At 40.3% G+C, this 24075-nt stretch overlaps 2 protein-coding genes across 2 annotated transcripts in view; one reads left to right on the top strand and one right to left on the bottom strand.

Moving 5' to 3' along the window:
* The first annotated feature begins 5581 nt into the window (after nucleotides 1-5581).
* On the top strand, nucleotides 5582-14890 carry LOC109464777 (cytochrome P450 2U1-like). The gene is made up of 7 exons (XM_019761850.1): nucleotides 5582-6037; nucleotides 8610-8995; nucleotides 9522-9667; nucleotides 10209-10299; nucleotides 11122-11304; nucleotides 12691-12832; nucleotides 13693-14890. The coding sequence occupies exons 1-7, from the start codon at nucleotides 5695-5697 to the stop codon at nucleotides 13875-13877; spliced, it is 1476 nt and encodes a 491-aa protein (XP_019617409.1). The 5' UTR covers nucleotides 5582-5694; the 3' UTR covers nucleotides 13878-14890.
* A 2570-nt stretch (nucleotides 14891-17460) lies between these two features.
* The window catches only part of LOC109464786 (fibrinogen-like protein A), a 7067-nt gene continuing 452 nt past the window's right edge, over nucleotides 17461-24075 (bottom strand). Inside the window, exons 2-3 of the mRNA XM_019761859.1 lie at nucleotides 19403-19557; nucleotides 17461-17876 (exon numbers count right to left, since the gene is read on the bottom strand). Of these exons, the coding sequence (XP_019617418.1) occupies nucleotides 17571-17876; nucleotides 19403-19557 (461 nt within the window). The 3' untranslated portion in view covers nucleotides 17461-17570. The remainder of the gene's footprint in view (nucleotides 17877-19402; nucleotides 19558-24075) is intronic.

Raw genomic sequence — 24075 nt, 5'->3', positions numbered from 1 at the left:
GTTTATACATGAGCAGTTCTACAACATATTTCCCAAAAGTTAACATTGTGGTGTGCCATGTGCCTCATGTGGTCAGTTTTCAAGCTTTTTATCATGTGGGATATAATGACATGTTAAGGGTGACAAGCTGGTATGGATTTTCCATAGAAAATGTGACAACTTTTCCTGGTACATGTTAAACCAAGTGTATAGTTTCTCAAAGGCTGTGTGTCAGTAGAGAATGATAATATTTTATTTAGATTGTGTCTGCTGATAGTCTGTGTGTTCATGAGAAATGCTGCTTGTATTTATTATTATTCTGTTGTATGTGTATGTATATGCCTATGTGTTTTGTTAGTACAACACAGATGGTCACTGATCATTTGAACATTATAAGAAAAAAGTGTATAACTTGTACATAAAACTTTTACTTACTTGTATGTAATGCTTATTTGCATACCTTTTAGAAAAGGTAACAGCCAATTTATGTTTAATTTCTATGCTTTTTTAAATAAATATTTCTGAGTTCTGCCCAGAACCCATTTCCTGTGCTTGTATATAATTCAGGGGAGTGATACAACGTTATTAAGGAAATATGGGTAAAGGGGGGTAAATATGGCAAGTCGTTCTGGTAAGGGCATGTACGCGTAAATACGGGTAAATTCAACTAAATGTCAGAAATACCACGCTCGGTAAATCTCGGTAAATACCTGAAATGAGAAATACCCTTTATGGTAAATCTCGGTAAATGCCTGAAATGCATGTGAAAAATACCCCATATGGTAAATCTCGGTAAATATATGTGAGAAATACCGCGCACGTTAAATCTCGCTAAATACGTATTTACACGAAACCGGTAAATGTGGGTAAATAAGGCAAACATTACCACCTATACCATGCAGGTAAATACCGGGTAAATTTGCACATTTACCGACGGGTAAATGTTGGTAAATCACTGGGAAATGTAACCTTTACCCGGCTTTACATCACATTTACCTTGGTGGTAAATCCCACTTTTCGTGCAGTGTAAGTTTCAAGAAGGAGCCTTGCAGGCTTCTTTCCTCCTCCTGCACACGTTTTTCCTTAGTTTGTTTTGTATAGTTGTTGATCAATGTTTTTATTTGTGCAAATAAATAAAAAAAACATTGCTTATTTATCGAGACTTTTTTACGTTATATAATGTTTTTCTTTACAACAAGGAGGTTTTAATAAGATCTAATGAAAACCTAAATTCACAACCCATTCACGAGTTTCCCATCCCCAAAACGCATTGCGAAAACAGGGGTCTAAACTTCATTTGCATAGGACAGGAAGGCATCAGAACGATCCTGTTGACGAAACAGCTCGATTTTTTAGTGTGTTTTTCAAGTGTTGGGGCATTTTATGCTCAACGTTAACTAAATTACTATGGGTTGAATCTGACAACAAATAGAGAATGATTTTTTTGGATGATATGTGGTTTGTAACGTTATAGTGGTAACGCTATACTGATGCTGTAACGTTACGAACCACACGTGGTTCCATGTTAAAAAGAACACAAAAACTTCAGTCTCTATTTGTTGTCAGATTCGACCCATTGTAATTTAATTAATGTTGAGCATAAAATTCCCCAACACCTCAAATCACAGTGAAAAGCAAGCTGTTTAACGTCACCAGGATCATTCCGATGCCTTCCTGTCCTGTGCAAATTCACTAATTTCACACTTCCCATAATGCCTAGTAACGGTCACGGATATGCAGGGATATGACGTAAGACCAATAAAAATGCAATTATGGCATGCGCTTTATACTAGAGAAATAATTCAAAATAATAGTTGACCAGTTTGTCGATAGAACTTGTTGGAAATATTACATCGAGGAAGGGGGAGGGGGTGGTCTTACGTCATATCCGTGACCGTTACTAGGCATTATGGGAAGTGTGAAATTGGTGAATGCAAATGAGGTTTAGACCCCTGTTTTCGCAATGTATTCTAGGAATGGGAAACTCGTGAATGGAGAAATTAAATTAGTTAAAGTTAAAGCAACCCTAACGTATATTTTTGTCCTTTAGATACGGAGGATGAGGCGTCAGGGGGACAAACTTGACCTCAGCAAATTTCGAACACCGAGCACCAAGGTTAATATCCCGAGGGCAAGGGTCAGAGTTGAGATGTCGGGAAAGTTACAAGAAGAAATCGACATGAAAGACGTGGCCTCATCAGTAAGTACATGTAACAAATGACCTTTATTCAGGGGTGCCAGAGTATACAGTGCAATTTTACGGAATAAAGTGCAATCGTATTAGAATACAGTGCAATTTTACAGAATACAGTGCAATCGTATTAGTATACAGTTCAATTTTACTAAAATTGCACTGTATACTAGTGTTTTCTAAATTGTAGTATACTAGTATTAGTATACTACAATTTTACTAGTAAAATTGCACTGTATACTAATACAATTGCACTTTATTCCGTACCTTAGTATAATACGATTGCATTGTATTCCGTATACTATCAAAATTGCACTGTATATATACTAATACGGTTGCACTGTATTCCGTAAAATTGCACTGTATACTAATACTATTGTACTGTATTCCGTAAAATTGCACTGTATTCCGTAAAATTCCGCACCCCTATTATTGTACATTCATGCCCTATCGGGCTAAGTACAGGTGAACAAATGAACAGGTACACACATCTGTAGTGCAAACAGGACTACTGATACTAATCTAACAACATTAGATCTAAAACTACTCTATTACAGAGGTTCGGTTTCTTCCCGTTTCTGGCTTGAAACCGGGGGAATTCCTTAACTACAGACCACAAAAGATTAGGCACATGAAGTTCGTCGGACACTAGAGGGAAAATGCATATGCATAAAGATGTAAACATGAAAAGAAATTCACAATAAAAACTTTGATCTTTTCTGTCAGGATGACCTTGACAAGGAGAAAGGCCATCCCAAGGACACTGAGATCACTGTTGAAGGAGAAGACAAGGAAACACCTTGAGAGGAAGTGCTACTAAGAAGCGGCACAACTTTCTTGAGACACAAGTATCAAGACTCGCGGAATCACCATGTTTATACGATAAGAATTATCTTGGATAATCAACTCTTGTTTATTACAACTGAATCATGGATAACAGTTTTAGGTAGAATAGTCCGTTGTTTATTATTCAATTATGTTTGCACATAAAAAATAACTCAGATTGTTGTGAATTATGTAGGAATATGCAGGAAAACCTAGAAACCTGCAGTTTTATTAAATACAGCTGATGTTAATGACCCGCCCCGAGGTGTATATGGTGTGATAAAGCCCTGGCAGTTGCTACAACCATCGAATAAAACCACCGAGTGAGCGTAGCGACATATTGTTAGATTTTCGTCATGCTAACTGTGACGTTATGGCGTCATAATCAATATGAAATGGGGGCTTCTGATTGGTCAACGCCACCTGGCTATATGATAACACATACAAATTACCTTGTTGCATATGTGTGCTTCAACTTTTATTAAAATTGCATCACAATGCTTTTTATTCGTACGCGGGCAATCACTTACATGTAGCGGTGGGCATAAAGCTATATGGAACATATAGTGGAACCACCGTTTGTTTATTCGTTTGCTTTTATCTATTTTGGCAGCATGCATGGACCAACCCAAACCATAAGGATAAAGGTTCACTCGAACAACAAACGGATTTTGACCATTGCATATGTGATACATTCTAAGGCATTCTGAGATAGATCATAGTATTATCTGTGTACCATATTCAATATCCATTAAATACAACCACAGTTGTTATGTCTTTGTGTATTTATTTTTCATAACAAGTAACCTGAAACCTAAACTATTGGTGAGGAGAGTGAGACATTAAGTAAGTAAACGTAATCTCCAAGCAGATTTTTGGGACTTATTTTTTAGATAATTTTTTTTCCTTGGCAAATTTTGCTGAGAAAGGCCCAGTTTTCTGGTAAGAAGGACAGAAGAATGATTATTTTTAAAATATGGCCAAAAAGTGTGACCTTTTTCATGGTTTGACCTGTCATTGACCTCTAAATACTTGATCTCTGTGTGGACTGTGCCACTTTGCCAGGGGGTGAAATCATGGTATCATTTCAATATTTTAGCTGTAGCTCATTAAAACACAGGAGTTGAACTGCCACTATTTGTACCAAAAGACACTTGAAAATCCTGAGCTTTGCATTGGGGGCAAAGACTTGAGATTTGAGATAAAGGTAAATGTGTTTTAAAGTGCTTGTTTCTAGAGGTTTTAGCATAGATTTCCAATGGGATATTCTAATGCTGGTCCCTCACCACTACAGGAGTGTCCATCGGCCACCGAAGCTAATGTCGTACTTGTTAGTTTATTGTATTAGTATGTTATATTGTGTATGTTAATCTTTGTATTGTTTGGCACCCGAAATCAGCTATGCTGCCTAGGTGGCCAGTGTATTGTGTTACAATTGAATTAAAATAAAATAAAATAGAAGCTACATCATTTTTTAAAAGAAGTGCTCCTCACTGTGGGAGTACCGGCAGATCTTCTAATGGACACTCCTCTGGTCAATGGATACTGCCTTGCCACCGTATGATCTGCTTGGAGATTAGGCCGCATCAAGTAAATTTTATGGATGACATCCTCCACAGACTCCAAATCTAACGCGAGCGGGCGAAAAAAAACAAGGCGGGCCAAAAAAAAAAAAAGGTTCCAACATTTTCAGATTTTGACTCAAACATTGTACAAAAGGTTTTGATTCAGTGGGACCATCACATAAACACAGCTACCATCACATATTACTGCATGAAAGTAAAAAAAAAAATAAATCAGAGCCTTTTCTTGTCTCCTATCTTCATAGTTATCTGCCATCCACCTTCCAGCATGGCAACAGACATCTTTGCCCATTTTCGGCATGTTGATCACTGTCAGAGTGCAACAAAATTTCTTATCTTGAAAGTTCATCTGTCTTGGTAGAGATCATTATGAAGCAAGGGCATTAAAACCATCCCTCAACAGAGACGGGGGCGCCACAGACTTTCAGGAACCTATGATCCACTGCTCACGGAGTCGTGTGTTATCTGCGTGACGTCACGGAAGCGGGGGATTGCTCATTCCTTGACAAAGACTGGAGTTGTACAAAATGTCTTGCTTTTCCCCCCAAATCCGGCAAAAATTAATGCGCGCGCTAATGTCATCCGTAAAAATTACTTGCCGTGGCCTTAACATTAACGAACTTTCCCCCGAAAACCCATGTAAACAGACGACATGTGACAAGTGCGCCTGTCATGCCACGCACGCGCGGTATGCGCATGAGTGTCCCGGGACATACTACTGTTCCTCGGACAGAATTTCTATTTAGATCAAACCATCGCTGAAACAGGGAGATAATAAAAAAAGTTAGGGTAAAATACCTTTAAACTAAGGCAACGATCTGTAGTAACTTAAAAAGACGTTATTCAAACTTAAATTGGGAACAACATGTATGTAGCGTTAGTTTCAGATAATTGTCACTGAGAGTTTTAATGAATTTTTAAAAACAAAATATGTACCCTGATGACTGAATGGACTCTCCTATGACAACGGCCAGATTTAAAGACACCCAGGCCAAGCCTCTGATTCAGAAAGCTTGAGTTAAATAACGCGTTAATAATCCTTCGCTGCAACCCTTTTAGTTTGTGCAACCGCTTTGTGTGCAACAAGCTAAGAAGAAACGTACAAGTACAACAACAATGATAGACTTAAACGCCACCACCGTTCTTGCCGTGCTCTTCATCGTTCTCGTGGACGCCTGGGCGGTGTGGTACTATTTTCGTCGGCGAGGGCTGCCGCCCGGGCCCGTAGCCTTCCCCGTGGTCGGCAGCCTGATCTCTCTCGGGGACATGCCGCATGAAACCCTCGGCGCCATGGGGAGAAAGTACGGGAACGTGTGTAGCTTCTGGCTCGGTACGCGTCTCGTGGTGGTGCTGAACGGGTACGAGACCATGCGGGAAGCGTTCTTAGACAAGGCCGGTTGTTTCTCCCACAGACCGAGTTACTTTCTACCCAGACTGGCCTCAGGAGGCATCAGCGGAGGTAGGTTCTGAATAGTAAAGCAATTTTTTTAGGTTGGGTGTACCAGTGTATCTATTGCCCAAAATTAATTTCGAGCCCCGCATACACATTCCAAATTTACAATAACATAAATACAAAAATTGGATTATACAATGATGTACAAGTTTTCAAAACAGAGCCTACCTCCGTAAATAATTTCATCAGGTTGGTAAACGAATGAATGGTTGTTCTTTGATCACAACTATTTATTTTTCACGAGCCGACGTTTCGATGACCGTCTGTCATCTTCATCAGGGCAATTCTGATTGGTTTACAGACGGTCATCGAAACGTCGGCTCGTGAAAAATAAATTAATGTTTGTTATCAAAGGACTTTGCTATTCATTCGTTTACCAACCTGATGAAATTATTTACGGAGGTAGGTTCTGTTTTGAAAACTTATACATAGTTGTGTAATCCAATGCTTGTATATATTATTGTAAGTTTGAATTGTGTATGCAGGGCTCGAAATTCATTTTGGGTAAAATAAATTGGGTGCACAAAAAATTTTGGGTGCACCATTTAAGTAGAATGTCAGCAAAAACTACCCAGGGTTCATTTCTAAATAAATGTACTATATATATATAACAATGATTTTATTATTATTTAGCCAACTAATTATCGAAGGCTCATCGTAGCCTTTACCAGGCTTCGGGAAATTGCAGCATCTACCAGGCTTAGGGATGCGGCTGGAAAGAGTAGAAATTGGCCAAACAGAGAGATAACATGCCGAGGGAGTTGAGAGACCGATAGAGAGTATACTCGGCATCTTATCTCTCTATTTGGTCAATGTCCACTCTTTCCAGCCGTCTCCCGAAACCTGTTAGAGGCTAAGATAGAATAGGCCAAATGGACTATCAGATACTTGTGTGCTACATGTATAGGATCTGGTCCACGCTAAGACTAGTAAAAGAAAAGTTTGCTCCTGGTTTCCAGCCACTTCCCGAAACCTGATGGAGGCTAGGCTTGCCGGTGGTTCTACTGAAACTACCAATGATAGTATAACATTCCATTATTATGTTTCCAGATTTTTCAAAAATAGAGAAGAAACGGCTATTAACAGTAGATGAAAAGTTGTACGAAGTATTGTTGTAAAACAATTAGACTTTTAGCATTAGAACGTAGCGTTTCAGTATTCTCCATGTTTTATATCCTAGCTCTAGACAACATTTGGTCTCATGTGCATTTAGCCCATTTGGGTAGGAATATGCAATGAATATTAATACCATATCAATACCTATTCCACGACATAGATTCCACGTCTGGTATATGAATCAAATGCCTTTAAGAGATAAACCAGTGGATGTGTTTTTCTCATACTGTAACCCGAGCCCCAGACTAGATAGTTGATACCGAATCTGATACAATGACAACTCTGTTATCGTCTGCTGACCCAAATCGACCTCGCGAAAAATTCCTCCCCATATAGGGACGACAGGAAGTCTGGTCGTCCTTTTCAGACCGTACCATTTCTTAGGCATAAAAAGAACCAACTCACTAAATTCTGCCTCTTTGCTTAACTATCTTTCACTAAACATCTATAGCAAACCATGTGTTTTACCTGCGTATATTGTGGGCTATCCAAGTATATGATTTTCTTTCAAAATTAATGAAAATTATAAAATAAGTACCCCCTTCTTATTGTGGAACGGTCCAATCGCCAATATGTCGTCTGTCAACAACACTTAAGTAATTAGAGATTGCCTGACCAAACTAAATCAGCGTTCCGGAATTAGCTGTTATCTTTGAAAATGGTCCATTTCGTTCCAATGATCCCTTGCAAATTGGGTTCATCAGTTAGCCCCCCCCCTTCTTTTTGGCCAGTCGTTTCTTTGCTTGGGTTAAACACGCCTCACTACCTAAATATTGTTTAGTATCATTTCAATGATTTAGACGTCAGAACTGACCTATACTGTCGGGTCAAAGTTGTCAAATAAACAGAGGGGAAAGGTTTTGCTTTGGTATCAAAGTTTAAAGAAATAAAACGAGAAAATTAAACACAATAGCGAACTCGAGTTCTGTCCTCGGCAATTAACTTTTTTTGGTCCTATTGAAATAGACTATTGTCTTCATATAATACACATAGATATAATAAATATACCTAAGTCAATATCAAATTGCAAGATGAAGAAAAAAATGTTGCCATGTCAAGACACCAGGGGTATGGGTCGGTGTTCCATGGAAGTTCGGGTCACTAAAGATAATCTAAGTCACGTCCGGAGCTCTACTTGATAGCCAGAGTTTCGACAGCTGATAGTTCATATATCAATGCCAACTGCCTGGTAAACAGTGGATGCCTTCTCTGCAAGAGATACCGTCTGCCAAAACAGGGAGCGTTCATTTCATTCCACAACCACATGAGAAGATCAAACAATACCTACTAAAGCACATGAGGGACATGAATAATGCACAGACGATATTACACATTTGTTTCTTTTAATTAACAAGCAACTGGACCATATCCAATTGCCTGAGTAACTGTTTGGCAAATAGCAGTGGGGTCTGCTGGCTTTCGTGACTTATTATGACTTATTTCGTTTCTTATTTTTTTTTAGATTCCACGCCAAGACCTTCCCATTGGAGAGCTCAACAGCGACTGAGCTCCTACATCGTTCGTAGTTTCACCCTGGGTCAAACCGTCAGTTTGGAGAGAAAAATCACAGACGAGATACAGAGCCTGCTCGACCATGTAACCAGCATGCACAGCGCGCCCTTTGACCCGGAAAGACTCCTCCTGAAGAGCGTCGCCAACACGATTTGTTCCGTGATCTTTGACGTCACATTTCCGTTCGACCATCAGGAATTCTGCGGCTTCTTGGACCTCTTCAAGAGGACTACAGACGCAGCTTCCAAGATTCCTCTCGGGAATTATTTCCCATTTCTAAGGCACCTTCCGTTTGGGGGACATAAAGAATGTTTCGAGAATAGCGAAGTGGTGCAGGTTTGTTTGTTGATTAGCATATAATCAAAATAATAAAATAAACATAACAAAAGAAGAAGATCTGCGGGGAGGGGGATAAAAAGCCGTTATGGCCTGTCCGCGATCTTCCCCCTACGACATTAATTGTATGAAACATTATTATAACAGTATAACTATTGATAAAATACAATGTAGTAATCATGATCTTTAACAACATATCCTGAAAGTTCATCTGTGTTGGTAGAAATCACTATGAAGCAAATTTAAACTGTAATTTCCAACACAACAAATTGGACTCACCCAAATTTTCGACTGTACAACTCCAGTCTTTGTCAAGGAATGACCAATCCACCACTTCCACTTCGATAACATACGTGACATAATATACTATTATAATTAGATAAGAACAAATAATCATTAATTAACACTAGTTAATATTGGTATCGTAACACCTTACATGAAACAAAGGTTCTTTTCAAGTACAAATATGAGCAAACGGATATGGCGGCAACGTTTCAATAATGCTGTAAATGCGATTTGTTTGCAGGTTTTTATGAAGAAGACGGTGACTGAGCACAGAGAAAAGTTCGACCCGGAGAAACTGAGGGACTTCACAGACGTGTATCTGTCTAAAGTTCGAGACTCAAATGATGGAATCAAGTTTACTGATGACTTGTTGATGGAGGCAATACGGTATGCGATCTTAAAAATATCTGGCTAATATTTTTCTTTCTTAACGTAAAACAGATCTAGACCTTACTAATCGAAGATAATTTTACATTTTTCTAAGATGGATTGAGGTGTTCAAAACTTCATTCTTTCCTAGAACTATTGCAGAGTGGAACTCACCGCCACCAAGTACAGTGGGAGCATTACAGTGGGAGGCTAGGTGTAACACGTCGTTCGGTGTAATGTAGCCAGCTGCCGCCGCGCCGCGTGCCTGCGAAGCTGGTGTGTTACGCCGAAGGGCGGTCATATCGGCTATACCGATACGGATACAGATACATTGTTTTCACGAATCCCATTGCATGTTGGGGGACGCAGGGCACTATGGGTAGCTCAGGGTGCAAAGATTATTATGGACACAATACGCATGCGGGTTGTCATGGTTACGGTCATGTCACATTCTCAGAGCAACCCATAGTTTCTCGCATCTCCCAGCATGCAATGAGATCTCTGAGAATGTCTTTTGGCTGATTACAATCTAAAAGATACATCATACTATTTTTTCCAGGGACATATTTGTCGCAGGCACCAGTACGGCCGCCGCAGCACTACAATGGGCCATCCTCTATATGTCTGTGTATCCAGAAGTTCAGGAAAAGGTTAGCATGTACTTACTCTTCTTCCTCTTCTCCAGACACATAAGGTCAATGACCTGGACCAGACGGCTGTTCCCATGGTAATTGGTGCTGTAGCAGACACCCTGTGGTGTTGGGTTACATTATGTAGCAAGTGTCAGGACAGTTGGGGCCCGGCTGGTCACCATATACATTGTACCATGTTTGCGTGGTCGTGAGAATGAATAGTTTGTTAGGCTAGACTATGTGAATGTTAATGTTATGCATATACTTGGCAAATTGACTTTTATAATTTACGATTATTATCTTATTGCGTCATTTTTTCTCAGGTGTTAGGTACATTATGTAGCAAGTTGCAGAACAAAGTTGGAGAGGCTGGTAACCACGTACTAGTATATGAAATTCAATGTTGTGTTCGAGCAAGAACAAAAAGAGCAGTAGTTTGTTCGTCAGACTATACCATGTCATGGCATGTTAAACAACTTTAACAATGGTTAGAGTTAGATGTTCAAGGACTAGGTGTAAGAAGTTGTTCGGTGTAATGTAGCCAGCTGCCTCCGCGCCGCGTGCCTGCAAAGCTGGCGTGTTACGCCGAAGGTGACCTGACCCACCAACCCTGTCCTGCCACTTACTACATAATGTAACACCACAGGGTGTCTGCTACATCACCAATTATCATGATGACAGACGTCTAGTTCAGGTCATTGACCTCATGTGCTTGGTTACACTGGCTATACCGATCCAGCAGATACAGACGCACATCTTGCATTTGGTTTGAAAATGTTACTTCTCTAACTATTATTATATTATTGTGTCATTTCTTTTTTCCCTTTTTTTGTCATTCAGGTACATGAAGAGATTGACTGTGTTGTCGGGAAGGACCGCCTCCCGTCTTTGATTGACAGGTCGAACCTTCCTTATACGGAAGCCGCCATGATGGAAGTGAGCCGGCTGCGGCTGACAGGACCGCTGTCCCTCACCCACGTCACTCAACACGACACGGAACTATCTGGATTCAACATTCCAAAGGTTAATAAGATACAATCGTCTTTCTTTCTTTCTTTCTTTCTTTCTTTCTTTCTTTCTTTCTTTCTTTCTTTCTTTCTTTCTTTCTTTCTTTCTTTCTTTCTTTCTTCTCTCTCACACACACACACACACACACACACACACACACACACACACACACACACACACACACATTCTCTCTCTTTCTACGATAGCAACCACTGGATTCAACATTCCAAAAGTTAGAAAGATACAACCGTATATGTACATCACTTCTAAATAATTCAGTATTATTATCTATATTGAAATATGTATTTTAAATGAAATGAAATATAATATAATCGTAAATCTAATGTGTTATTTTGTTTTCTTTCAATATACATTAGGGCTCCATAGCAGCACTTGTTCTGTTCTCTTTATTGTCAGTGCACTCTCTCTTTCTCTACCTTTCTCTCTCTCCCTTTCCCTGTCTGTCTCCTTTTTTTCTCTTTCTCTGTCTCTCTTTGTCTCTTTCTCTTTCTCTCTCTCTCTTTTTCTCCCCCCCCTCTCTCTGTTCCTAATTTTAGCCTGGTGTACATCAGAAATAGCTTTTACCGGGCTTCATAGTTCAGTTGGACGTGGTTGGAAAGAACATGGAGTAACTCCATGGAAAGAGTAAAAAATATCAGGGCGACAAACTGTACTCATATAGTGGACAAACTCCCCTGGCATGTTATTAGTGTCTATTTGGTCAATTTCTACTCTTTCCAGCCGCCTCTGAAGCCTGGTAGAGGCTACATCTCAAAAGACCTTAGAACAAGTAGTGCAAGTTGATTCATCTGTTGTGTTGTACTACGTTAATTCGTTGGACCCACCTGTCTGTATGTCTACATATAGCCGGGCCTTTATAATACGAAAGTCACTGTACTTTGTTGTCAATCAAGTTCTCTGTCAAGAGATAAGAAAGATCTGATTGTGTTATAATAATAATAATAAATGGTTTTTTATTGTCCAAACAGTACCCGTGCAGTCGCAGCCTTTATACGGCTGAATTGATGCAGGGTATCACATAATAATCAATACAAATCACAACAATTACAACAATCAAATAATACACATGATACACATATTTGTTCCACAATTATTTTTTGTGGAACTGTCGCAAGGGTCTGTGCGGCTGCCATTCGGCGCCACAAGGTGACCTCAATACGACTTTCCCCAACCGAAGTTAGGTACCCATTCACACCTGGGTAACCGGGTGGAGTGAGGAAAGTCGTGTTAAGTGCCTTTCCCAAGGGCACAATGTCGGGGCGCATGTTCAGACATATGTACCGGGTACGACTCGGAATCGAACCCGGGTCTCCCCGGTTCATAGTCGATTGCTCTAACCACTACTCCACCCGACGCCACTTGTGATCTTTCTCTCTCTAGGGAACAGTCATCATTCCCAACGTGTGTTCGGTCAGCATGAACCCGGAAGTGTGGAAGAGTCCGCTGGAGTTCGACCCTGCAGGCTTCCTGGACAGCGACGGGAACCTGATGAAGGAAGGCGTCTTCTTGCCATTTTCTTCTGGTAATTATAGTATAAAATATCTTATACGATATCTTCCTTCCGTTTTCTTCTGGTAATTATGGCTTGATACAGGCTTTTAGAATGGTCTTATTTGAGCTTATTGGCTGTGTTACAGCAGTGTGTTACCACATTTGGCAACTGGACATTAGTCATCAGAATGGCATGCAGAGCAAGCAACCAATGCAGCTCTCTTCTATTCTTCTTGCTGATTGGCTGTTGGGATTTGATTGGATTAACTCAATTAACACCTGTACAAAGCCATGCCATATTGGCAGTATGAACTGCATTCCAGTGTTTTGGTAGGTATGTCAAGCTTTCCTGCTCCAGCATTCTTTTTATCTTGAAAATCAACAGTTTGCATTATGCAACAAAAAATCCTAACCAATAATGTAGGGGATAGCTTTTCAACTGTTGTCACTTCATACTATAGTTATATCAATGTAAAGAATTGTTTTCCCTCATGTTTCTACTGCTTTCCCTGCCATGTCGTAAAATGTGGTGAAGCCATCCGCTACATTTGCTGCAAAGCAAATGTCGGCCTTTCTAGTTACAGTATGCAATATCTTATACGATACGAAATCTCCCAGCAGATACTACGGTGTCAATGAATGCTGATGGTCACATCTTTGGTCAATTCTGATAACAGTGAAATTGCTTCTTCTGGAAGTCTGTGTCGCCCTCCGTCTCAGGTCGTTATGTTTCCTCCCTACGCACATCGAATTATCATTCTCACTTCACTTTTATTTCAACGGCAGTTCTCTGTCTGTCTCTGTCTGTACCGTCCAGTATAAGGTGCTACGCATGTAAATTAACTTGCTGAAGTTTTTTTGTTCACGATCCCCGTTTCCATGTTGTTCCAGGCTGGTGTGCGTCCAACCCCGGCGAGCAGCTAGCGCGCATGCTCATGTTCCTGTTCTTCTCCTGCCTCATGCAGCAGTTCCGCTTCCAGAAGCCAGAGGGCGCTCCGCCACCCAGTCTGAGACCCAAGGCTGGTCTCAACCTCGTCCCGTACCCTTACGAAGTCGTTGCGATCCCTCGATCTTAATTTGTTTCAGCATAGAGGCCACATTCCCACTAGGATAAAAGTTCCGGATCCAGCCGAGTTGGTTCGCTTTGATCCGGCTTAGATCCTGCTTTGAGCCGGATCCGGAAGCCGGATGAAAGCGAATCAATTCGGCTCGATCCGGACAATTTTATCCTAGTGGGAATGAGACCAGAGAGTGGCCATATCGTATTCATTTCCTAAAAGAAGTGTTAGCCTCGTACCCATCCTATTTCAGCTGCAGTCCTCCCTGTTGTACTCTATTCCTAGCCTCTACCAGGCTTCAGTAGCGGCTGGAAAGAAATTGGCCAACTAGACAGATAGCAAGCTAGGGGAGTTAAATCCGCTAAAGAACAGTGTGCCGCTCAGAACCATCTATTTGGCCACTTTCTACTCTTTCTAGCGACCTCTGAAGCCTGGCAGAGGCTATGAAGCGATATGAGTAGTAGCCTCGAAAAGTATAGATTCCAGGCTAACGAAGAGGCACACATACTAGCAGCCTTCATTTTTCCAGTATACTGTTCTCAAAACTGATGCGTGATCTATCAGAAGGCAAAAGCTGAAATTTCCTGCCTTTCCCTAAATAATATGCAAACACTATGTTACAACATGATAGTGTAGCGATGGTGTAAAGAGCAAGAATTCAAAAGTCCACATTTTCTTGCTCCGCATGACGTGTATGTTCGAATTGACCAATCCAGTACAACCAACAAATATGCTGATTGGTTTAATTCCTCGATTCTAAGGAGCATTCCTATTGGTTATGCGGATATTTTTCCCAAGCTTCGTTGTTTTATTAACATGTTGATTTCAATGTTACTTTTTGTATCTCTATGGCTCTATGATCGTATTACTAACTTTTCTTTTAAAATGTAATCTTCGTGTATAAGCATAAAGCTTTACTCGTACTTAACTGTTCCCGATGGAAAGTTGTGTGTTATGTTTTTAGCGTTGTTTGGAGGGCAAAGGAAAGAAAACAACTGTATGATATCCTGTTTAAAGTTAAAACTTTTGGTCCAGCACAAAAAATTCTCTCACCTAGAGCTTTCGACCAGTCACTCTGGTCTTCCTCAGTAGACTGACCCAGTGAAGCTTGTCACGTGGCTTCTTTGAAGTGTATATGGCTTCCTTCACCCCTCTCAAGAAATAGTCTTGTCTTGAGAGGGGTGAAGGAACATCAGGGCACATCACCCTACATTGAACCGCGACGGGGGCCGACATCGTCTACCAGATACCTTTGACCCAATGTTGACGTCACACTTCAAAGAAGCCACGTGACAAGCTTCACTGGGTCAGTCTACTGAGGAAGACAAGAGTGACTGGTCGAAAGCTCTAGGTGAGAGAATTTTTTGTGTTGGACCAAAAGTTTTAACTTTAAACATGTAACTACCAACACAAATGAATTTTCATGAAAGTATGATATCCTAAAACGCAGAATTTCCCGCCCATATGTATGTAATAAAATTGCCATTAATAGAGATTGTGGGTGTAGGTTGGTGGCATTTGTCTGCATTATTGAAAGAAGACACATCAAGACGGATTTGTCAATGATGAGTGAACATTTATTTGCATGTAAGATCACAGCTTCTACTGCTGGGGAACTTTGTCGAACGCTTTTTGGAAGTCGACTATCGCTAAATCTACCTGTTTTTACTATAAGTGCACCACTGCAATGTGCAATAAACCTCAACAGATTCCATGCTATAGACAGATTCATATTTATATTCAAAAGTGTATGAACTCCGTACTATGGAATATATTACACGTCACTAGAACACACTATGCCAATCGATCAAAGCAATAACTAGAGTCCCAAGATCTCATACCTTCGCCAAATGATGTTAATCTTTAAGATTGACAAAGATGATTCTTCCTGATTATGCAAATAGGATCCTCATTTGCATGAATTATATCAGTTGATCAAAACCGGAAGTTCAGCTGCAGTACCATTAGAAGCCGCTAGGGGGCCCAAAATCTAATCATTTTAAGGTCTCATCAAGACCTAGCTACCAAATATGAAGTCAATCCATTTGAGTCTTCTCAAGTTATCGTGTTTACAGACAGACAGACAGACAGACAGACAGACAAACACACACAAACGCCTACGAAAACATAACCTTCTTGGCGAAGGTAATAAAGAATATGACAGGTTCTGCTAAGTACAATCCTGAATAACTAATTCTGATGTCTCATTTTAGCTGTACGATTACAAATTAATCTTACAATATGGGACATGCCGTTCTTATTCTGTTCAGAAAGGAAGCCGTCGTGATAAGGTACTTGTACTTGTCCATGTACTTGTTTAAACTGAAATAAGAAAATAAAATTTTCAGCTTAGGCCATTTTTCAGCTTAGGCCACACCAAATAATTTTCATGGATGACTGGCGGGAGCATTGATTTTCGCCTGCCCCCCCCCCCAAAAAAAGAAAAAATTCCGCTTTATATAACAATGACAAAAGAGTTATCGGAGTACCGCAAATTGTAACATTTACGTAAAACCCGTAACGGCTTTGATTAATTTTTTTTATACTTTTATGCACTAATATGTCATGCTGGCTGTGTATATGTTAGTTCCCACTGAGTCAAAACCAAAATGTAGGAACCTTGTTTTTTCGGCCCGCCTTGTTTATTTTCGGCTGCTAGCATTAGATTTGGAGTCTGCGAAGGATGTCATCCATAAAATTTACTTGCTGTGGCATTATGGAGCTGGTCGGATTTTCATCTCAGTGCGCTTCAGGGAGTACTTATGACCCTTCCAGTGGTACCAGTTGACGCCGTCGGCGTGACTCTCATGAGTACCCAGGTGGTACAGGCCGTTCAGGTTGGAGTTGTGACAAGCTACGTACCACCACGCACCTTTGTACAACTGAGCACAGCTGGACGGGTGCTCGTCGTTATCTCTGTCCTTGGTACTGAATGGTTTCCCGTCATGAAGCCTCAAGCTGTCTCCTGTGACAAAGGGACAAATTTGACTTCATTTCTTTTGCGCTTAATTTAGCAGATATATATTTTGCTGGGGTATTTATGTAAAACCAGATACAAAATATGATGATAACAAAGGTTCAGATTAACATCTGAGATATTTTTTTAGCTGAAAAATGTTGCAATTTGTCCTTCTGTATAAATACTAATTTAGTAATCTAAATCATTTGATTTGAATCTTGCTTACATACTCGTATAAAAAGGCAATATTATCCCCCTACGTTAATGCCAAACAAATTCAGTTGCTTCTTTCAGTAAGACCTAACTCCACAATACCCAAAGTACCCCAAGACAAAAGGCCACACAGGCAATTATTTTGTAGACGTACTTACTTTTTATATGAAAAAAAAGGTTCGTGATTTTAACATTTTACACCGTAAGAAAAAATATAAATCAAAGATATTGCAACATCAAGACAATTTACATAAAGGTAACATTTGCAAAGCAAATGCATAATGTTTATCTTCGCATATGGTCTGCTCTGTTAATACTTACTCAAACACATTTATTTACATGGTGACAGGAGTCTTAACCCTCCTGCCATAAAATTGCAACATGATGTAACCCAATACTTGTTACCATGGTGATAGACGTCCCGTTCAGTTCATTTACTAAATTTTTCGGAGAAGAAATAGAGGAAACAGAGCAAAAACAATATATATTCCTTCAGTTAACATAATAAACAGATGGGCGAAAAATCATTCACTATGGACTCAACTCCGAGTGATGACCCTGCTACAATTGACAACCTTACCTGCGTTACCACTGTAAGTCCCTATGTAGAGCCTGTAGTTCTGTGATTCAGGTGAGATGGCAAACGTGTCGTAAGCCGCGTACGCCGTGTTCCCCTCCACATCCTCCATATCCACCCTGAGCTGGTAGACTTTCTGCACAGCCAGGCGGTACAAGTTGTCATTTCCCAGCCAGAACTCGCCGTTCAGGTTGGAAGGGAAGCCGGTTTTGTAGTCCGCCCAGCCCCGGTAGAAGTCAACGGTTCCGTCTTGGCGTCTCTGGAACAACTTTAAGAGTAACAAGAAAATCGGAGATTTTAGAAAGATTTCTAGGATGGCCGAAACCCCAATATCAAGCTCTTCCAGTCACATTTTTAGATGAAAGAGACAATAAATATACTTTAAAATGAACTTTCCCAATAAAGTTAGAAGACATTACCAACAATTGAAGCTGTATCTGTATCGGTATAGCTGGTATAACTGCCCTTCGGCGTAACACACCTGCTTCACAGGCACGTACAGGTATATTACACATAATCTTTGACCAAGTATGTATGTCATACTTGTGGTGGGCAAAACGTAAGATGGCCTTTATGGACATGTGATGATAATTGGTATGTGGGTAGGTTGTAGGAAGGCGAAGGTCAAGGTGAAAGTTCGGCCTCCTGGTTGCCGACATTAGTACTGCAGCAGAACTTTCGGTTTTGTATCTTTAGTATGCTATGGTCTTGGTTTTTGATAGCTGTAAATTTCCGGAAACGTGACTTTGTTTCGTGACTTTGTTTCGTATGTTTTGGCCGCGAAATCCCTGATATCGTGTTGGGGGGCGCAAACTCACGTGACTTCTTCTCGAGCACAAGAGCTACCTGCGATCTAAGGTCCTGTTCAGACAGAATCAGTGAAAGCGCTTTACATGTGGTTTCCGACGAAGCCGGTTTCAAGTGGCCCCATCTGAACGCTCCAAATCACATTGAAAGTGCCTCGATCCCAAACCACTTCGGGAGGTAGTTTCGAATAGATTTCCCCGGATCCCGATTTGCGTCTGAACGCAATGTGTACAAATTGACCCGGTCATGGATTACGGGGTAATATTTCTTTATTTATATGCAGTACCACCATTTACGTGGCAGTAGCTTAAAAGAGAAGTAAGCACCGAATTAGGACGAACTTCACCGCTGGGAGGTACGCTGGGGGGGGGGGGTGTAGCAAGCAGGTCATTGACCTCTGGCATTGATAACACGCTACGTTAGGTTTTTTTCATCAAATAACAATAAATGTACATCAGGCGAATTGTGATCGTGCACGGTTCGAAAGGAAGGTGTGGCACATGGACCAGATGTGAGGAATGTGAGTTACCCGAATTGCGGTTTGGCCGGTCATGTGAACAAGGCCTAAAATGCATGACCTTAGCATGCCGCTTCAGGATTGGACTCTACAATCACAGCCGGCGTTGTCTGAAGTCGAACTGAACCACGGCGCATACTCCACCGTCTCCCGACACGGAAGGATGCCAACAAGAAGCATGTCCAGATCGCGAGATATCAAGACCGGAAGTTTCAAGGGAAACCACTAGGGGGAGCCAAAATGAAATAATTTCCAGTTTTCGTCAGACCCTATCAATGCACTAAATATGACACCAATCCATCCATTCGTTCTTGAGTTATCTTGTTGACTAACCGACGGACAAATGCAACTGAAAATATAAACCTCCATGACATGTCATGGTGGTAATTACAACGGGTCTAAATATTTTCATGTAGTGATGAAGTCTCCAAATTCTTTTTGAGAAATTACAGATAAATGACTAGACTTACCGTCCAGCCGCCTCCGTCCGTGTCCATATCACAGAAGACGTTGAAGCCGCCCAGGTTGTCCCGTGGATAAACCATGTACACGCCGCTGGGCGTGGTCTCGTCGTTGTCAAGGATGTCCTGACAGTCTTGTGGCTTCTCTGTGGCTGTGTCGTTGACTGAGGTACATAATACGGTGTACAGTCGTTAGTATATGGCCAATTGACATACAACATACCACTACCAGGTGCATGAATGTGAAAATTATGTGAATTTCGTGCAAAATTTTAATGTAATGTGAAAAAATGTGATGTAATGTGAATCCCATTAGAAATATGTGAAACCCACAATGTGATTTTTTTTTCAAAATGTGAATCGTCAAATGTTATTTTATGTGAAACAATGTAACTGTTTGAAAAATGTGAATCGATTATGTGAAATCACACAACCCGAAAAGATGGCCAAAAAAATGTGAATTCAAAATGTGAGAAGATGTGAAGAAATGTGAAGCGGTTTTACCCCGCAAACTGAAAGGAGTCAAATGTGAAATTATGTGAAGTTCAAATCACATTTTTTCACATAAGAGGTCAGAATGTTATTTTATGTGAAAATGCTTCACATAATTTCACATTTGCCTATGTCCTAGATGATTATGTGATTTTATGTGAAAATTTTTGTAACAGGTAACAAGCTTATTTACGACCGTTTCTAGGTTTCCGAGATTCCTCCTCAAATAGGTGTTAAAATGCAAACACATCGGGGTGAGACAAACTTGTGGGGCTTCTCGCGCCTCCGCTTTAGGGTCTTCGCCTCAGGTGTGAAGTTCCAACTTCACGTTGAGGTGCCAATTACACCCGATTTGCATAATGAGCGATGGCTTCTGACATTTGTTCTTGGTCAGGGAACTATGGTGAAGATAGTATAAATAAGTGCGGAAAAGCGTAACCAAAGAGTTTTTTAAAAACTAAGAACAATTAAACAAGGGGTTTTGACGATAACCTGCGCCCAGAACGCAAGCCAATTAGAGCGCCCGACAGGGATTTCCAGCTTTATGCGTCTCTCGCGTCAAAGCTAGCATGGCTTGTGTCTAAGCCCATTCGATTACACTGTGAAAAGAGGGCTGTTACACTGCAGACGTTTTGAGTGCGTGTGCTAGGAAACGTTCTGTCAAGTAAAGGGCGGTATTGTATTTGGACTTTATTTTCAAACACTATAGTACGCCTGTAGCCTATTTTTATCATCTTAGAATCCTGTATGTCCTTGAATGTTACAAAAATGATTTTATTGCTACCAACTGTACATTTTTCTACATATTTTCTATATACCCGAAGTTCACTACGGTCCGTGTCTATATGAACGGTGCTGTATGTACTGAGTTCCTGTACATTTAGAACTCATAGAATATGTTCAACTCGAGACAGATAAAACCATTTTCAAACCGATATACACCATAATACTGGGTAACTGTGGACTATTTTAGTTTTCCTTTAGATTAAACGATTCTTTCGTTATCAGCCTGGAACCCATAACTTCTCAGTCAACAACCTACCCGAAGTTCACTACGGTCTGTGTCTATATACACGGCGCTGTATGTACTGACTTCCTGAACATTTAGAAGTCATAGAATATGTTCAACTCGAGACAGATAAAACATTTTTCAAACGGAGAAAGACCATAATACTGGGTAACTGTGGACTATTTTAGTTTTCCTTTAGATTAAACGATTCTTTCGTTATCAGCCTGGAACCCATAACTTCTCAGTCAACAACCTACCCGAAGTTCACTACGGTCTGTGTCTATATACACGGCGCTGTATGTACTGACTTCCTGAACATTTAGAAGTCATAGAATATGTTCAACTCGAGACAGATAAAACATTTTTCAAACGGAGAAAGACCATAATACTGGGTAACTGTGGACTATTATTACGCGACAATCTATTTATTTAGCATGTCTATGTTAGGAAAACACGGGGTATGCCCGCTTCTGTTGTTATGGCGTAATAAATGGAACACGTCCTTGCTTATTTGACATCAGATTTGTGTCGCTTGCTTGTAATTAGTGAATAAAAATTAAGGAGGCTGAACTCCCCATTCTAGTTTTAATCTTGTACTTTTTTCGGTGCATACCAGGGATTCCCTTAATAACGGGTCGGGGACGGAAATTTATATCTGGCACGAGTTTGCGAGTTTATTTGTTTACTTGTCCTAACGAGTGATTTGGGGACTCATTAATTCGGTTCTTCAAGATACTGTATAAGTTCAAAGCATTAACTTGATGTATTTCATGATGCTTACACGATATTTTGTACAGACTGCCTTTACAAACTGGACCAAAGGGTTTCAAACATGTGATTCTTTACTTAAATAGTGTTTCAAACGCCTTGACTGGCCTTGGCCAAACTATCAATGTGTCGCGATATTCGGCGCTTTTACTTGTAAAATGGATAATTAGCAACATAAGGAGTGGCACGCGAGAGGGAGTGGGGGGGGGGGTTCGACACCTTTTGTTCGTTGATTAGTACTGAATGATAGATAATAATCACATCATACAATAAGGTAATAGGCCTGTATTGTTTACAATACACATTCGCGAGCTTGCCCCACAAATGATTAGCCCATTCAATGGAGAAGACCTACAAGTACACTTACCTTTTACATATTCTGTCAACTCACATGATTCCCGGTCTTGTGTAATCACGAATCACATTAATTTCACATATATTTCACATGTCAAAAATGTGATTTGATGTCACATTTTTTCACATTTTGCGTTTTCGTGAACATCACATATATTTCACATTTCGCGGAATGCCAGATGTCTTCACATCTTTTCACATTTTGTAGTCAAACCCATTTCACATAACTTTCACATAAAGACACATTTTTAAAAATGTGACTCAGGTTAACATTGTTTCACATTTTCACTGAGAGTACGTTTCACATAAAAATCACATAGGCATCGGCGGAAAAAGAACATACAGGCAGTCACATAATTTCACATAATGGGAGGAGATCCAACATCACATTTAGATAACATCTTTTCACATTTGAAAATGTGATTTTTCTGGACCGTTCACTGCAAATGTGAAAAAAATGTGACGCAAAATAATAACATTTTTTCACATAAAGGTGTCGCGCTTCAGAAATGTTATTTTATATGATTTTCTGTGAACTTATGTGATAAAATGTGATGCTGTTGAACCTCAAAAAAATTCACATTACATCACATTTTTTCACATTTCCTTGAAATTTTGCACGAAATTCACATAATTTTCACATTTATGCACCTGGTAGTGTACCTACCGAAATTTATAAATGTAAAGAGGTAACGTTAAATCAAGGAGCTTGGTTAAATCACAAATACATGTGTTTTCAGTGAAGTAAATTGACAACCCTGCCATGATATGCACCTTTAGGTATAGAGTTCAAGCTTGTTCCAACACAAATAAGTAACTCACCATAAATTTTCGACTGAACGCGTCAACTTCATAGCCTCTTGTCGCCCTATTGATTTGATTTGATTTGATTTATTAAACTGTATAAACAAATATACAGCCAGGACTGTCCAACAATCATATATAGGTGTTCCTATACTGACAAGCGTTCTGGCTAAATCGCCATGCGTTTACTATATTTACATTGTCAGTACGATTAAACTAAACATGTACAGAGTTTTACTAATGTAGTTATCAACGGATATTTGTCATCAAGCAATATCCTGGGTGACCACTCGTTGTTTCAGTCTACCCGAGAGATAGCTGTAGAACCAGCCGTGCATGAGTCCAGTGATTCCATATGCTCATAGTTTGGAGAGAAGTCCTGCGTGCCAAACCTTATCAAATGCCTTCGGAAGGTCTAGAGATACACAGTCCACCATTTCTCCTCTGTCCATGGCATCAGTCCACTCCTCTATCTCCGAGTCAGCGGAAGGGTTGTATTGTTTTGTCAGTTAATATCCGGTTGACATGAGCCGTTAGAAGTTTGTTAACAAGAGTCTCTAGAACTTTTGAAACTGTTCTAAGCAATGTCTGTAATTGCGAGGTGGAGGTTGCCAGATTTATGTTACCTTGTCACGTCGTTCACGAGATTCTCAATATAACTGTTTCCACCCTTCCGTTGGGAGATTGGTCACAAGATTTCTCAGTACTTAGTGGCAAGGAATTGGACATTGTAGATCTAGAACATGGGGTATTTCAAAACCTACCAAAAAACTTACCAAAGCAATGCGGTTTATTTCAATAAGATATCATCTCTAATATTTCACCAGGGTTTCACAGTGTTTTTTAACTAAAATATCCACTGATCTATTGGTATAAGTTGTTGATTGCTTCAAGTAGCTGTATGCCCTTTGGTCTACTATGTCCAATTCTTGCAGTATATTAAGATATCTGTGTCTTCTGTAAGTGGCCCAGGCGTCCTAGGTGTTTACCCGTTTTGCCCTGGAGTGCTTTGTGGATTGTTTCGACTGTACGGCATTGTGTGCAGTAGTGCACGGTCCCGCGTGCTTCACCCTGCTAAATTTAATAGTGGGACGCTAGCTTGACAGCCGGACGATACCACTCTTACTAGTAGTGGGGGTGATGGTACATTTACTTTAAGCAGGCAGCAGCGTTCTTAAACTTGAAAAGTTGCCAAACACATTACGTGTACAGAAAATCACTAACCATGGGATTTAAAACTTGGCACGTACTAAGC

The sequence above is a fragment of the Branchiostoma belcheri genome, unplaced genomic scaffold (assembly GCF_001625305.1).
Source record: "Branchiostoma belcheri isolate BF01 breed outbred unplaced genomic scaffold, Haploidv18h27 scaffold140, whole genome shotgun sequence".
In the NCBI taxonomy this organism is placed as follows: Eukaryota; Metazoa; Chordata; class Leptocardii; order Amphioxiformes; family Branchiostomatidae; genus Branchiostoma; species Branchiostoma belcheri.
This window is presented reverse-complemented; position numbering and strand designations above follow the sequence as displayed.

Excerpts from the sequence above, each read along its gene's own strand:
- LOC109464777 (XM_019761850.1), top strand. The coding sequence starts at position 5,695 with ATGATAGACTTAAACGCCACCACCGTTCTTGCCGTGCTCTTCATCGTT. Across the intron at positions 6,038-8,609 it reads CTCAGGAGGCATCAGCGGAG|ATTCCACGCCAAGACCTTCC; the intron begins GTAGGTTCTGAA and ends ATTTTTTTTTAG. Across the intron at positions 10,300-11,121 it reads ATCCAGAAGTTCAGGAAAAG|GTACATGAAGAGATTGACTG; the intron begins GTTAGCATGTAC and ends TTTGTCATTCAG.